General features: G+C 29.0%; 2 protein-coding genes across 4 annotated transcripts in view; both read left to right on the forward strand.

The window, feature by feature from the left end:
- Positions 1–16802, forward strand: part of LOC107439186 (uncharacterized) — a 62052-nt gene that overhangs the window by 14093 nt on the left and 31157 nt on the right. For all 3 annotated transcript variants that reach the window (XM_016051691.3, XM_016051692.3, XM_016051693.3), the window contains exons 4-8: positions 29–135; positions 1872–2065; positions 11488–11638; positions 14163–14288; positions 15217–15352. In XM_016051691.3, the coding sequence (XP_015907177.1) occupies positions 29–135; positions 1872–2065; positions 11488–11638; positions 14163–14288; positions 15217–15352 (714 nt within the window). The remainder of the gene's footprint in view (positions 1–28; positions 136–1871; positions 2066–11487; positions 11639–14162; positions 14289–15216; positions 15353–16802) is intronic.
- Positions 2507–6375, forward strand: LOC107439187 (uncharacterized). The gene is made up of 2 exons (XM_016051694.4): positions 2507–2679; positions 4476–6375. The coding sequence occupies exons 1-2, from the start codon at positions 2649–2651 to the stop codon at positions 6266–6268; spliced, it is 1824 nt and encodes a 607-aa protein (XP_015907180.1). The 5' UTR covers positions 2507–2648; the 3' UTR covers positions 6269–6375.

Genomic DNA, 16802 nt, shown 5'->3' on the forward strand with positions numbered 1-16802 from the left:
TGATTTTAAAATGGATTTTTGTTTTCAGAACTTCCTCGACTAGGAGTAAAATGGCATGATGGAGAATTTATTGGATTTATATTTATTAGTTTCAATAGTTCCTTGATCGTTGTTCGACAGGCAATTAATGTGGAAGTAATTTTTTTTCTTTTTTTTAGCTTATTATGTAAAATTGCTATTTTTTTAAAGTTTTATTTTACTGCTATTAAGGACAAGAAAATGGTTTAAACATGAGCAACCAATGGGATCTATTTTGGAATATATATCCATTAAAACAAAACCTAAAGAGCAATTCTTTCATCAACATATTCTCAAATTTACAGAAAAAAATTTGTGATGAGTAAACTTTAATATATTGATTATGTTTAGTAGAAATTTCTCCCAATAAAAAACAGTCTGTATATTGCTTAATTTCCCAAATTAGTGGGAAAAAAAAGAGTTACTATCCCTCTAATATCTCTATCAAGCTATCCAGCAATATGTTGAATCAGTTAAACTGATCTAGCAATTTTCTGGCAAAATTGTCACTGAGATTTTGACTGAAATCTTGTTAGAGCTTGCCATGAAAACAAAGTCGGTCTTATACAGATATAAGACTAGAGATGGCTTCACTTTGTCAGCAAGCTTTACCAAAATTTCTAGCAATTTCCTATATGGTTTGGTTGGGATAGTGGAGGTGCCCTACCACAATTATGTTGTATCATTTTTTCTGTATATATTTATTCTTCTCACTTGTCCTATTATCAAAACTTTGTTTATTACAGTAGACAATCTCAAATTAAAAATCATTCATACAGATCAAATTATACTGTTTAACACATTTATAATGCAATTAAAAATTAATTTTACTCATAATTTTAAAGCATAATTTTTTTTTATCTTTCATAAAATGCCTTCAAACCATTTTATTAAATCAATTTTGATTTTTAGTTGTCAACTAGCTATAAAAAGTGATTAAGACATTATTTACCAATTAAATATTCTCCCTAGGCATTATTTAAAGGAGGGCTTACCTTTCTTTCCTTTCTCAGATAAATGCACCCAACCTTGCCCTTTTTGTAAACATTCTCTACTTCAGATTCCTTTTTCATTTTAAGATAAGACGTAGTACCAATAATAAATATTTTTTTAAATAAAACTTAGGTGTTTCAAGATCTTTTTTAAACCAAACACAAGATTGATTTTTTGTTTTTTTGTTAGAAACTATAGAAAATTTTATGAGAAATTCTGAATATGAAGATTTAAGAATTGGACCTCAGGTTTGAATGATAAAATGCTAAAAATGTTTCCTTTTTGGCTTTTTCCATAATATATCAAAAAAAATATCTTTATAGTTTTCCAAAATATTGTATTTTTGAATACAATACTATATTAATGCTGTACTTAGTTCATATTAATTATTGTTATTTGTTTAAAACATTTTTTGTAAGGTTAAATATTTTTTTATTTAATTTTTCTTGCTGAATGTGAATTTCTAAATGTTTCATTTAATTATTTTAAAAATACATTTTATATATCACTTTTAATTTTGATTTAGCATGTATATATATGTGTGTTAAGCTAAGTTAGTGCCCTCCAAAGGTAGAAGTGTCTTAAAGAATTAGGGGAATGTTAGTTTTCTACAACTAAGTTTATACGATTGACATTCTTAATGTCCCCATATAATTTGAAATTCATATAAATTTGTAACTTCTTAGATTAAAAGTGTATATTTAATTATTTTTCGATACATTGTCTTACTTTCTGTAGCTCTAGAGTTTATTTCACCAGCAATTATTTAGCAAAATAGTTTGTTTGTTTTTTTAAAAAAAATGCTGCTAAATATTTCAGCTTTTTTAAATCTTTAATCTACTTATTTTTTTTTATTTCAGTTAAATCATAAGTTTATTGATGCTGAAACAAAATTCGAGTTCATTGATACACATGGGTGGCCTGTTTCTCCATCTCAAGAGAAAGATCTTAATGTCTGGGATATATCAAAAGGAAATACATGTCTCATTAATAGGATAACTGCTAAAAGGAAGGCCTCCCCTCAAGATCTAAAAATAAAAAAGAAAAATTTAAAGTAAATTTAATATTTAATTATCTTACTTTTTAAATCTGAACCGACTTTTGAGTGCAGGCATATATGTATATATACAAAGGTGGTGTTTCTTTGCGAAATTACAGTAATTAATGCTTGATTTTTTTAAGTAAAATATTTTATCATACAATGTATAATAGGGTGGCCGCCAACCTTGAAAACCTGGAATTATCATGGATTTTTTTTATACTGGAAAGAACCTGGAAAAATCAGGGAAATTTGCAGGGCTTCAAGTGCTGCGCATTTTGCGCCAAATCGGTATATTTGCGCATTACTGAGCAGAAACGGCATTTTATTCTAAATTTGTGCCAAATGTGCGCCAAAATGTTCTAACACACGATCTTTCGCGAGGGATGAAGTTTTGATTACGTCATCGGCCGTCACTCCTCGTTTTCCGTGACGTACTCGTACTGAACTCGTCGTAGGAGGGGTGTGTGTGTTACGGTAGACCAATAAAATGTATCCTTCCTCCTCCATCCTTCCTAACTGTTCGACATTTTGGAGACTGAGAACTTAGAATGTTGTTTGACTGAGCAGCGGCATCGGGCCTCGATCGTTCAAGAAAATGGTTGGATCTCGTGGTGGAAAATCTAAAGGTAAGTTATTTTTCTCTTATTTTATAGATAATGTTATAAAATGTGTATTTTCTTTAAACTTCCGGAGATTTTAATTCACCGCTTTATTTTTTACTACAAATCGTTTTTGAAATTATAAGTTACTTTTTCCCCTCGATGAATTTTTATTTTACTGGCTAATTTATTAATCGTTACTCCTTCTTTTTTATAAGCTGTAGGTTTTTTTCGAAAAAAATATATCCTAGAAATAAGCGCTGTTGCTAATTTAAGCGCAGCACGTGTATTGTAAGACCGCGCTCTATATTTTGGCCATTTGCCAATAATAACGCGAACGGAAAATCTTATTTAATAATTAATCGAAATTAATTAAGTTTTGTCCTAAAAATACGAAAAGGGTGGAAGTTACGTACTTAGCTCATAATGTATCACATATGACTTTTTCTTAAGGTAACTCCTTTGAATAAAAAATATCAACAAACAACGTCCCATATTGAATGTTGAAGTTAGAGTTAAATAAAAAAGAAAGATAATTAAAAGGAAAACGGAAAAAACATTGTTCTTAGTTCCTAAAGCAAAACTTTAACACTGAAAATCAGTTTTCTATGTTACTGGTTATTTTTACTGTTCAAGAAAAAAGTGATAATTAATTAATAGTATACGAGACGTTCCATCAGAATGCTGCGTTATAATAAAAATAGCAAATGTGAAGAAAAAAAATCCTCCATTCTTAGAATTAAAAAAGAAATTAAGAAATAATTAAATATAATTAAGAAATTTATGAATTAGCAGAAAATATGAATTTTTAAGCTGCTCATTGTATATTGTTTTCAAATAAATTTTTTTTTTTTTGCTTAAGTGATCTTTTGTCAATAAAAAAAAAACCCTTTTATTATAAAGAAAAAATTCACTCTGGGCCCATATCCAAGAGGTCGTGGGTTCGATCCTCGCCAGCCGAAGACTCCCCGTGTAGTAAATGGTGACTGATGCACGTTAAATCTGTCGAGTCTCAAAGTCCTCCATGTTCCCACAACAAATCAATACCTCTGGGGGTACTGATCCAGGAGTTTCCTTGTCTTCTGGATTGGTTCAAAATTGCAAGGCTACGGAGTTGAACGTAAGTAGTCGTAAACCCATGAAATTGGGTCGGCTGTTCAACGACGGTTATAAAATAAAATATAAAATAATAGAAATTAGAATATTACAAAAGTTGTTGAAAGTACCTGAATAAATCACTTATCTAGTTGTTTTAATCAAATCATTTTTTAAAATTAGCAAATATTTAATATGTCTATATTAGTAGGATCTAATTTTTGTAAACCATTAAATTTTAAATTATTTTTGATAAAAATTAAAAATTTTAGTATTATGCTTTTATAAATGATATGAAGCAATGTTGATGTTATAAAAGCATTTTTTAATTTAGATTGATTTTAGATTTCTTATTGTGTAGCTTTGACTTAAAAGAAACATGATTAAAAACTAACTTTTATTTAATATAAACTTTTGAATACTAAAAATTAAGTACAGAGCAGTTTTAATACAAAACTTTTATTTTTTACTATCTTATTCAAATCTAAAACTTTGGATTTTTTTTGCAAGATCTGTTTTTAAAAATATTTTTTTTCATTGGTGTTCCTTTTAAGTAGTATTTTTAAACTTAGTTTTGTTGATAAATAAAGCTGATCACTAGTGATTTTTTTCCACCTTCATATTTTTTTATTTTAAGTTCTCCACCCCTTTTTTTCTATATCTGATGGGGGTCAGAATTCATAAGTTTGCCTTATTTCAGTAATATTATTGGTGGCTTTTATTTTCAGGTGGCAGGTGCACCCTTTTTAACATAGATGCTTTGAAACAAAGAGACTGCAATGGGGACCTTATCTCCGACTGGTGCACACCTGGCTTTAAACCAGAAGAAGGCATCTGCACTATTCGTGATTTGACTATCAAATGCAATCAGCATGGTGTGTCTGCCGCTGGTAAAATTAAACCTAAAATAGTGCAGAAAAGACTGGACTTTACTCAAAAGAACTGCCAGCAACTGGGTGAAAAAGACAAAGTCACAGCAGCAGAAACTTTTTTTACTTTAGCTGTTGCAAAGTGCAATGTCCCTTTCATGTTTAGTGACACTGCTACAGAAATTTTCCCAAAAATGTTTTCTGACTCGAAAATAGCTAGTGAGTTTTCCGTTTCACGGACTAAATTATCGTACATAGTTTCAGATGGCATAGGCCCCTTTTTGAAGTCAGATCTGATTCATGAGATAAACAAATATGGAGCTTACTATTCTATTCAGATAGATGAGACTCCGATCCAGGAGAAAAGAACCCAGCAATTAGATGTTTTGATACGTTTTTATAGTGAGATGAAACAAAAGGTCCTCACAAAACATTTACAATCATTCCATTTAGGCCACGCCACGAGTGACATTCTTTTGGATTGTGTAAAAAGAGCTATATCAGAGTTGTCCTCCCAAAAGCTCATAAGCTTTTACAGTGATGGACTGAATGTCATGAAGGCATTGAAGAAAAAAATGTCTTTGATAAATGAGAATTTGATAGACATTAGTGAATGCTCCCTGCATAAAGTTCATAATGGTTTTTCAGAAGGATTGAATGCTTTTGGTGGTGATATTGAGTGCCTTGTTATAGATATTTATCACTTTTTCAAAAATTCAGCTTCAAGTAACAGTGATTTTAGAGATGTACAAATAAAACTTAATTTGCCAGAAAATGTGTTTGTCTGGCATGTGTCAAGCCGTTGGCTAACTGTTGAAGCATCTGTTGGGAGATTTATTGAGCAGTATGATGCTTTAAAATTTTTTTTTATCACTTCACCTACAGGACGGCAGTCAGCACGCCATCAAAGAATTCTGTGTGCACTAAGAGATAAGAGCACTTATGCTAAGGCATTGTTTTTACAAAATGTTTGCCCTCTCTTTTCTAAATATTTAGCAATATTTCAGAGTCAGGAACCACTTATCCCCATTTTGTATGATGAGATGGTTGCTATGCTTAAAGCATTGATGGGGAGGTTCTTGGTTTCAGAAGCTTTTGCTGATAAAACTGGAATTCAATTGAAAGAACTAGATGTAAACAGTGGCAAACTGTGGAAGAAACCTGAAGTTGGCTGTGACACTCAAAAAGAACTGAAGAAATTGGATGAAACAGTCAGAAAGGAATGTTACTTAGGTGCTAGGGCTTTTTACATTACTTCAGCAAAGTACCTGTTAAAGGTTTTGCCTCTAGGTAACAAATTTTTAGAGCGTTTAAAATGCATACACCCTGAATTCATTAAAGAGGAATCCTCATTAGGATGCATAAAAGCAATTGCTCGCGAATTGCCAAACATTATTTCGCATTCTTCTGTAACTTCTCTAGCTGATGAGTGGATTGTGTTACAGAGTGAAGCTGTTCCAGTGGTTTGTGAATCATCCTCAGAAGGTTTCAATATACAGCATTACTGGAATTCAGTATTTTCTCTCCAAAGAAATAACAGTTCCAAGTTTCCTTATGTGCAAGTATTGGTCAAAGCATTGTTGGCGTTACCTCATGGAAATGCAGACTGTGAGAGAGGTTTTAGCATCAATAATGCATTAAATCATTTCTAAGTGACTATGATAATGTCACAGATGTGACTTTGTCTAGTGATATGTTGAAATCAGTGAAGAACGCGTACAAGAATTATAATCAGCGTACTGAGACTGGCAAAAAAGAATTTGAGGAACAAAGATCAGAAGTTAAGAATAGGGAAATAGAACTGAAAAATGCTGAAAAAGAACTTAACTCCCGACTTGATATTTCTAAAAAAATGCTTTCAAATGCCCAGAATTTAATCAAGGAGGGACTAAAGAGAAAAAAAATTTCTGATATAGAGAGCGGACAAGTTCTGCTTGATGAGTCCTCAACTAAAATAAATTCAATTCTTGCTGATTTTGAGAAAAATAGACTAGAGCAGGGCTCACTTTCAAAAAAAAGAAAAATTTAGTGATTGTGTGCATTATTGTCAATATAATTATAAAAATATATATATGTAATTATAAATTGTATCTTTTATGTAAAATCATTAAGCTAATGCTAGAAACTTAGTATTTTCATTTAAACATTACATATTATATTGGGGCTAATTTTTAAATGTGTTTTAAAAATAAATATGAAATGATAATCTGTGTTTCAATGATGTATTTAGAAATATAATTTTATAAATCAAATGAAAACTTTTTTAATGTTTATTGTAATAATAAGTATAGAAAAATATTATGTCTTTAAAGTAGAAAATAATTAAGAAACTGAAGATATGCATGTTTCAGAAATCTAGCTAATTGTTGATTAAATTTGTACTTAAACTTTTTTTTATGTTAAGTTGAAACTTTAACATAATGTATTAGGGGTAATTTTTAAATGTGTTTTAAAAATATAGAATGATAATGTGTATTTCAATGATGTATTATTTAGGAATTTAATAAATGAAATGAAAACTTTGTTAATGCTTATTGATAAGTATAGAAGTATATTATGTCTTTAAAGAAGAAAATAATTTAGAAACTGATGATATGCATGTTTCAGAAATCTAGCTAGTTATTATTTAAATTTTTACTTAAAATATTTATTTGTCAAGTTGAAACTTTAACATTGCATTGGGGGTAATTTTTAAATGTGTTTTAAAAATGTAGAATGATAATGTGTATTTCAATGATAGTTGTATGTAACAATGATAGTTGACAATGTAATGTGTATTTCAATGATAATTTTATTTAGAAATGTAATTTTATAAATGAAATGAAAACTTTGTTAATGTTTATTGAAAAGTAATAAGTATAGAAATATATTATGTCTTTAAAGAAGGAAATAATTAAGAAACTGAAGATATGTAAATCTAGCTAGTTATTGATTACATTTGTACTTAAACATATTTTTTATGTCTAGTTGAAACTTACTTTAAATTTATTCACTTCTTTCAACGACGACACATATACTGTAGTTCCTAGTATATGGTGTTTTTGTTTTTTTAATGTACAGGTAAATCTTAAGTCTGCTAATATAGGTAAATCTTTGTCTGAAATTTTAAGTCTGCTAAAAGTAGAAATTTATGAAGCGTTAAAATTTGTGACACTTTCTTGCTGCAGATTGTCTTTTAATCTAAACATATTTTCATTTTAAAAGTAAATGTTAAAATAAAGTATTTTTCCCTTTGATTTAATGGGTTAATTTACCTATATATATATATATATACACACACATACATATTAACTACCATAACTGCAGTTATTTTTTTCTTTCTAAGAAAGGTGCTCTTAATTAGCTAATTTTGCTGCTCCAAAATAGAGTTTTGTTGCTCCAAAGTGAGAATTTCTCTGCTCCAAAGTTGCTCCAATATAGGTTTAGTGCACTTGAAGCACTGAATTTGGATAACAACTTGGAAAAATCTGGAATTTTGAAGAGAAGCGGGAATTTTTCCTAATTTAAATTATTTTACTGTCCGCTATACCCACTGTACTTGAACGGAAATTTATCGTTAAACAGTTGAAGTAATATCAACTTAGCAATACTTTGCTCGCATTAAAATTCTCTCCATTATTACCCTGCTAAACTAGAATGCCTTATGAAACTCTCCTATGGTTGCTAAATCAATGGAGGAACCTTTGACCTCTTTGGAGATTATGGACTAAGCAGTTTAGGAAAGGCAAAGATTGTGGTGGAGGTGGAAGAAAGGGTTAGGATATTTTCTTCTGTTTAGAAATGTAGATTTTTTTTAATCTTCTTCTAATCCGTGGGCTAAATTCATTTTTCATTCAAGTTTGTTCCGAGGCATTGGGGGTATTTTTTTCTTTTTCTTCATAATGTTTTAATATTTTTAATTTATTGAAATTCTCTAAAAAATAATTGGTTACAATTTAATAGTAGATTTTATCTTGCACTCTTTTTTGAAAGCTTTTGTTCTCCATCCAATGAATTTTTTTTCTCGGCAAAGCCAACCACTAATTTTCTTGAATTGCTAATAGCAAAATCGTTACAATTCATTGATGCTAATTTTCTTGATTTCATTTTAACCTTTTGTAACATATTTTATTTTAAAAAAGATTTTTAAATGAACGAACTAGATGTTAACATTTAATTTTGCAGTTTTGATGATAAATATTTGTTTTTTGATTCAAAATTCGAATTAGGTAATTATTACAATGACATCAGTTTCGTAAATGTTGCTTTCATTCCAGAGATGATAATGCTTTTACCTTAAAAAGCCAACAGAGACTTAGAAATCTCTAGGAAAGATGTTAAATGATGTATAAACTTCGAATATAAAAAAAATTATTCATATGTATTTATTAGAAAAGGGAAACAAAATTTTGTTTTTCTGTTCTGAACTGTACAGGTTTCAAGTTGGTCTCCCGGATGAGCGAAATTTTAAACTTAATATTAAGTAAACAATATATCATTTCAAAGGGAAAAAATTGAAGATTTAGAAATAATGACTTTTAACTTATAAATATCAGTTTTTAATAAATTATAAGCTGTTAAATGAAGGGCTACATCATTTGAAATTTTTAACTGTGGTAAGTGAATCTCTAACTAAGAACAATTTTTTTTAAAGAAAATTCACACTAATAAAGAAAATGGAAACAATAATAATTAAAGTACGCTGTAACAAAACAGGTTATCTTGCACAAATGTGTAGAAACATTTCACATTTTGTTTTACTACTAAGATTCTCAAGATACATGAGTTATCATTTTTTGTTTTTGTACGTTTACATCCCTACAATTTTATCTATTTAATTTGAGCTTATTATAATCAGTTTTTATAAAACAAATTGTTTTTCGATAGGTTATGATGTATTAAATATTTGATGATTATAAACTTTTGTTTTATGAGATAGTTTTTCTAAGAAATTTATATTAATTTTTTACGCCGACACCATGGAACTGCTCAGTTGTAAAAACAAAAACACTTAACTAATCTAAACTAAGAAACCATGTAGTTAGATTATAATTCTTTAAACATTCTAATTTCAATTAAGAAAAAAAAATCTTTTTTTTTTCCTACAGAATATGCAACGAAAAATTTGACAATGTGGCATTTACAAATATTGAATATCTCTTAAAATAATAGTGCTAATTCTAAACAAACAGCATTTATTAAATATTGGTTTAAATAAAATTGTATCAATGAATTTTATAAAGAGCACGGTTTGGAAAAAAATCAGCATAAAATGGCTCTATATTGAAATGTAAATAAATATAAAAAAATTTTTATGCATAAGCACCTGCAATTATTTTTTTTGCCTAAGGAAAATATAATAAACAGGTAATTTTTTGTTTTCTGAACATGTGTAACAGTCAATTTTATAAAATTGTGTTTAAATAAACTGTGTGTTTGATGTATTTCAGTATTGACTCATATTAATCTTAGTAGATCTATAAAAATTTCTCAATATTTTAAGAACATAAGTTGTCAAGTTATATTACAAAAATACAGAACTTAAGATTTTTTTAGACAAAGAATGTGTAGAGAAAAAAATTTCAGTTACAACAAAAATTGGTATTGAGTATGTTAAGATTAGACCAAAATACCCCCGTTTTATATTTCCTATTCTACGTTTCCTATGAATTCCACGTTTTATATTGATACTGACTATTATAGACTGTACCTGTTTCCGTTTACTGTACCATTTACAAAAATATCTATTGGGACTGGGCGATTGGGACAATTGCTATTCCGGATAACTGATTTTTCCGGTTTTCTGAATCTCTACAAAAAGCCGTTTTTTTATTGTAAACCCAACTAAAAAAAAATATTTGGAAATAATCTTAAAAAGAAGAAAAAACGATGAAGTAATACACTAATGATTATTTCCAAAATGATGGTAAGGTAAACATCTTTCAAAAAAGAAAGAAAAATCCTAAAATCTTATGAGGAAAAAAAAAATTTTTTTTTTTTTAATGGTGGGAAAAGTAATCGAATTTCGTTCCGGTTTTTTGGTTTTCCGGTTTTCTGATTTCCGGATAACAGGTTCTGCACTGTAATAACAAATAAAGAGAAATTTTTATTTTTGGTTTCATGAAATTGTCAAGATACTTGAAATAAAATTTATATTTTACACTTTAACATATACTAAAAATTTATTTTACTTCATATTTTTGAATCTCATTTTTGTTTTCTAATATTTTATTTGATAAAAATTTTGTTATTACAAAAGAAAGATTAAACTATTTAGTGAACATGTAATTATTTATTAATGAAATGTGAATGCCTATTGTATATATTTGTCTTTTATGACATGTTCATGCATTCACAATTATTATTTAAATTTAATGAACATTTCTGCATATTAATTAAAATCTTAAATTATATTCTTGTAATGCTTAGAAAATTTTTTTTAAAGATTTTTTTGTATATTGTAAGGCATATTAAGAATTTATACATTGAAAAATAAAAGGGAACATAACCATGTGCAACAAAGAGATAAGCTCATTTTATTTCATGAATGTTTACAATGCTTCTAGAAACTCCATACATTAACTTTAGAGAAAATTATGTGTTTTATTTTATAATTTTAAACTGATAACATAATTTATTATGCTTTGCATTTTAAAAAGAATTATTTCAGTAAAAAAAAAAGTTTCAAATTAACTCATTGCAGTACTTAATTTATCATATGCATTATGCGTAATTATGCATTTGGCAGTACTTAATTTATCAGTAAGTTATGATAAAAGTTTAAAATGGGAATTCATATTTAATTTGTGTACGAGATTTAATTTTTAAGATATTTGATTTTCAATTGCATGTTCTGATTTTTAAAAAAAATTAAATCTTTCTTAATGTATAGGCTATCAGATAAAAAGGAATTTCAAGTAACATCTCAGAAGATAAATTCTTCTACTTCCATTCTAATTAGCTATGTTCATGCAGAGGCTATGACCCATGCCAAAGATTTAAAGAATGAGCTTATCAATATGGGTATTGATAGTGTATTTCTTGTAAGTATCTTGGGAATGTTCTTAAATATTTGTAATGTGCATAGTTTCTCATTATTTTTGCCTAAAAAATTTTTCTAGTATTTGCATCTAATCCTGATATATTTGTACTTGTTTTAATTGTTATTACATGGTTATTATCATTTGTTGATCTATTATCATTTCAAAAAGATAATTCACATACTGAAATGAATTTATTTTTGTTACATAGAAAAATTTTAACACCTAGTTTTCTTCTTACAATAAATTTTAAAGTGCATTGGTGCATGATCAACCTTGTAATTATCTTACCTAAAATTCCAGCTTTGATTTTTATGAATGGAAATTTGTTTTTATTAGGACATCATAGTCCACTCTTCAGTGGGCTTTGAAATTTCTTATATCAGCTGGTCGAAATTTATCTGTCTGTTTTAAAAATTCTTCTTGTTTGAGGCATTATTCTCAAATTTTATCACTATTAATGTGTGTTAATGCTAAAATTTCTATGGGTGTAAATAAAAGTAATTTATTATTTTTTTTTATTTGAATTTATTACTGTATGTTTTCATTGTCTCAGGATGGCATGTCTGAGCTTGCTTTTGAACACATTAATACCCCACATGAACTGAGGTAAGAATGTCAAAGAAATTGTTTTGATTGAAAAGATTATTATAAAACTGAGATCAAACTATGATTACTCTGATAAAATGTTTGCTAAACGAACTTTGTATTTTGTAACATATGTGTACCATATATGCTCGCGCATAAGTCTAGCCCCCATTCTGAAAAGATTTTTTTTTCCAATGCCCACTTCTGTTAACATCCGTCAATTCAGGCTATTACAGGGTAATTTTGTTGGCCTCTCTTTCAGGGGCACCATATTAGGTGGGCCAACAGTGCTCCTGCAGTGCGGACAGATAGTACAGAGAAGGAAAGAACAACCATGCCTTGCTCGGGATTCGATCCCAGAACCTTTCTAATGCAAGGACAGTTCCCTGCCCCCTTCACAGGCCAGTCGGCCATTCTTTTATTTAGGGAAATCAAAAATTTTCTTTTTCATAAATTTTTCCAGGCATTAAGAAACTAAGAAGACTTCGAAGTTTAAAAGGAATTATTAATTTGACATACACTTTGATATCAGAATCTATCAAAGTTCGTTTCTGAGTCAGATTCACCAAATTGTTAAAGTCTTTCTGCCATTAGTGCATCATCATAAACTTCAGTGCCTGTGTAGGTATTTTCAGAGTGCTTTCATCTGAATCATTATATATCACATCATCTTCGGTAACATTGAGTGGATAACTTATACAGCATTTTTTAATGACTTAGTTACCATTTTTTTAGTGTTGCTTCCCAAGCATCCTTCACCCATTGCACAATCAAAACAATATTTGGTTTCCTTAGACTTCCTCTTTTTGTTTCTGCAGGCAAGCCAAAACTTATCTAATCTGCCCAATATTTTCTCACGTTGTCCTCAAAAGGCTTATTAAAGCATATATCTCGTGGTTAAAGAATGAATGCCAACCTTCCTAGGATGACCACAAGCAATGTTTTTTTTTAACTTACCGTCTCTTTTTTTACTTCTTGACAGTGGTACGCAACCGACATATGCCACACCCAAAAGGAATTTCTTCTTCAATATGGTTCCTGGCCTGTTGTTCTCACATTTTTCCCTTATTTCACTGCTCTGGTTTTGTTTATCCACCCTTTTTTGCCAATGCTAATGAGTATGCCAGAAGGAAACACAGTGGTAATCTATACCACTTAGCCACAGACACCAACATGCTGATGCACAAAAATTGCTGCTTGTTTTGAATGCCCATCTTATGTTAGCTTCAATACTAGTACAACTTAACTATTTTTTTTATACTGTTAATCTTAGAGGAATAAGCTGTTCCATGGCTCTTTTTGATTTTGGAATTATCTAGAACCCAGCCTGTTTATTTTCCCAATCACTGTTCAATTTTTCATTGATGTGAAGGGGCACAATTATTTGTAGTCTCCTTAAAGGAAATAACTTTAAAGTTTAAACTATGCACTAAAAGAAATTTTTTTCTTTTTTAAGTAATCTGTCATAACTTTAGAAAATAAGAACCCGAAGAGAGAAAAAAGTATGTGCTACTAACTATATGGTTGATAAAACTATATGCGACGAAAAACCGGACAAAGGGCAAAGTGGGATTTTAAAAGGTATAAAGGTTAGGATAGGTTACTTCTCTGGTGCTACAGAACCGATTCAAACTAGAAAGAAGATTCAATCCTCATTACATGGTTTTTCAAGGGTGGAAAATTCTCGGTTGGCTGCTATCTATTGGCGATAGTTGGGAGTATATTTCACTGGGAGAAATAAGTTGCTGCAAATATTTACCAACTTTTGACCAAAGGATGAGTGGACCGTCCCACTTTTTTATCTTGTTTTGTTTTGTTTTTTTAACTAATTTTTCATTTTATGCTTGTAAAAATATCTAATTTATGTAAGATTTTTTTTAAATACAGTTTGTTACTATATCATTAAATTTTTAGTGCTGTTATTGTTTTTAAATTGTAGGATATTGATGACATTTATGCTGGTCAGGATTGGCAAGATGTTGTTAATACAGCCTTAAACAATTGTACAGCATTTGTTGCCCTTGTAACCAATCGTTATGGAGAAACGAAATGGACTAATAGAGAAGTAATTTCTTGTAATTGCTCTTATTAATTTCATTTGGAAATATTATCACTTACTTCATTAGACAATTTTATATTATTAGTCAGCCTTTTTTTTTTTAAATTAACTGGTGTGTTAACTCCTTAATTTTATTGTTGATTTGTTTATTTGAAATCTTGAAGAATTTAGTAATCTATGAGTTTCTTTAATCTTATGTTCACAGAATGTACTGCAAGTACAATTTATAGATTTTATTTTTCTCAAATTATACAATGTGCATGAATTTAAAAATATTCAAAAACATTTACTCTTTAATAAAGTATGAAGTAAAAATTTATGCAAATTAAAAGACATTTTTGAGACTGTGTCTTTTTCTTAATCTGGTAAAGATTAAAAATATTTTTTTCTAACAGCTGGCTCTGAACTATTATGTTTTTTGCCACAGAAGATGCCACAGGAGTTGCTCAATTAGCATTTCCTGTTGGGCACCTATGAACCCTCAAAGTTGAGCAATAATACCCACACCACATTGCACAGATTCCAGCTCATACGGGAAGACCGCAATTACCCAACAGAGAGAGACATCTATGCCCCAAGTGGGATTTGAACCTGCAACCATTAGCTTCCCTTTCAGGCAGCCTAACCCCTCTGTATATAAGATATAGTTATTCTAATATGATGTGCTTTGACAAACTGTGTATAAGCAATCTAGATGATTAAAACATTTTAATCTGCAACAATTTATGAGCTGTTTTGCTAAAACAGTAGTCTTTATGTTAAAATTAATGGTGTAAATTTTCATACTTTACTATTTTTCATTCTAAAACAAAATTATTGAGGTTTAATAATTGTTTTTTAATTCTATTTTTGTTGTCTGATTTCATTGCATATTATAATAAAATAGAAATAATTGCCTTTTAACCTATTATTTTAACTGTCTTGTTTATTTTAGGCTAAGCTGGCTGATGATAAAGACAAACTTATCATTCCTATCAGTTTCCTTGATAAATGGCCTCCTGATCAGTTAGCCATACAATTTCTCTCCTTACAATATATCCCATGGATATCAAAAGAGGATTTTATAAGTGGTATATTATATATGCCTAAAATTTTTTTTTATCTTTTCTATTATAGTTTTAAATCTTTTATTTATCTCTTTTAAGTTAATATTAACTTAAAAATTTCTTACTTTTTTCTTGCTACCCCTGTGAAAAGTTATTTAATTACTTACTAAAATTATTCAATTTTAACTGATATTTATTTTATTAAAGTAGAAATTCCTCATTTCAATGAATTTTCCTGCAATCAATTTATAATAATGAGGTTTATGAGTAGATAATTTCAGTATACTTTTAAAGTTATTATCGCAATGTTAGTTTAAAACAGATATAGTAATTCTTAGAAATTATCAATCAAATTGCTTAAAAATATTAGAAGTTTAATTTTATAAATTTTCATGTTGCATGATTAGCCTATGAAATAAGTTAGACAGCTAACTTTTAGAGGGTTAGATAATTGCTTTATTTTACAATAATCTTAAATATACTTTATTGCTAGCAATTGATTCGTAAATGTGTTTTTTCCAACTGAAATATTCTATTAAAATAAATGAAATATGGAATTTTTGTATGCACTTGTCAAATGTGAGAGCTATTTTCTTTTTCATCTCTTTATCCACATCAAGCAGCCTATCGTAATCCACCAGTAAACTGTTCACATTTTTAAAACATCCAGGTTTAACATATTTTTCAATTACTAAGGGCTTTAATTCTTTTGGTTTTGCTTTTTTAAATATATGAACCCGCTTATACCGTGATCCATATTCACGCAATTTTAATATCATAAGTTCAGGGATGAGATTCTTCCACGGATTTCCGCTTTTTTTCAGATTTTTCCATTTTTCCCGCTAATTTCCGCTGAAATTTTTTTTTGCCCAAGTTAAAATGTTTTATGAGGAATTTAATTTTCCGCGGAGGGAAATTGTTGAAGTCCCTTTTCCTCCCTCTAAAGTTTCTCTAAAAATCATTTCCTTGGGATAAAACTGGTTGACCTTTATACAGGGATGAGATGTTTTTTGTCTCTCGAATTTCAGCCTTTTTATCAAAAACTCCGATTCTCTAAAAGTTTCGTTTTTTTAAATAAATATCCCGTTTTTTTTTAAAATTCAGTCATTGAAGTAAAATAATTATATTTATTTACGATTTTCAAAGATAAACAGAAAATTCAATCTACGCCCTATCTGCTAACCCTTCCGTATTTTTACTTAATTTAGCTATTTTCTCCGATTTCACGCACAGAAAATAAGATTTTCCGTATTTTTTATCCGTCGGCTGGATAGCTCGTATTTTCGTAATTCAGATCTCAATTTTTATTCACGCGATTTTAATATCAATCATCGATTTTCGTATTTACCTGATTTAAAAGTTGCACATTGCGATTCTTATTTACGCTATTTAAATATCGTATATTATGATTCTTATTTACGACATTTAAAAATCCAATATCGTGTTTTGTATTTATGCATTTTTAAAATCTCGA

This window comes from Parasteatoda tepidariorum, chromosome 11 (genome assembly GCF_982258835.1).
Source record: "Parasteatoda tepidariorum strain Cologne lab strain chromosome 11, Ptep-v5.0, whole genome shotgun sequence".
Lineage (NCBI taxonomy): Eukaryota > Metazoa > Arthropoda > Arachnida > Araneae > Theridiidae > Parasteatoda > Parasteatoda tepidariorum.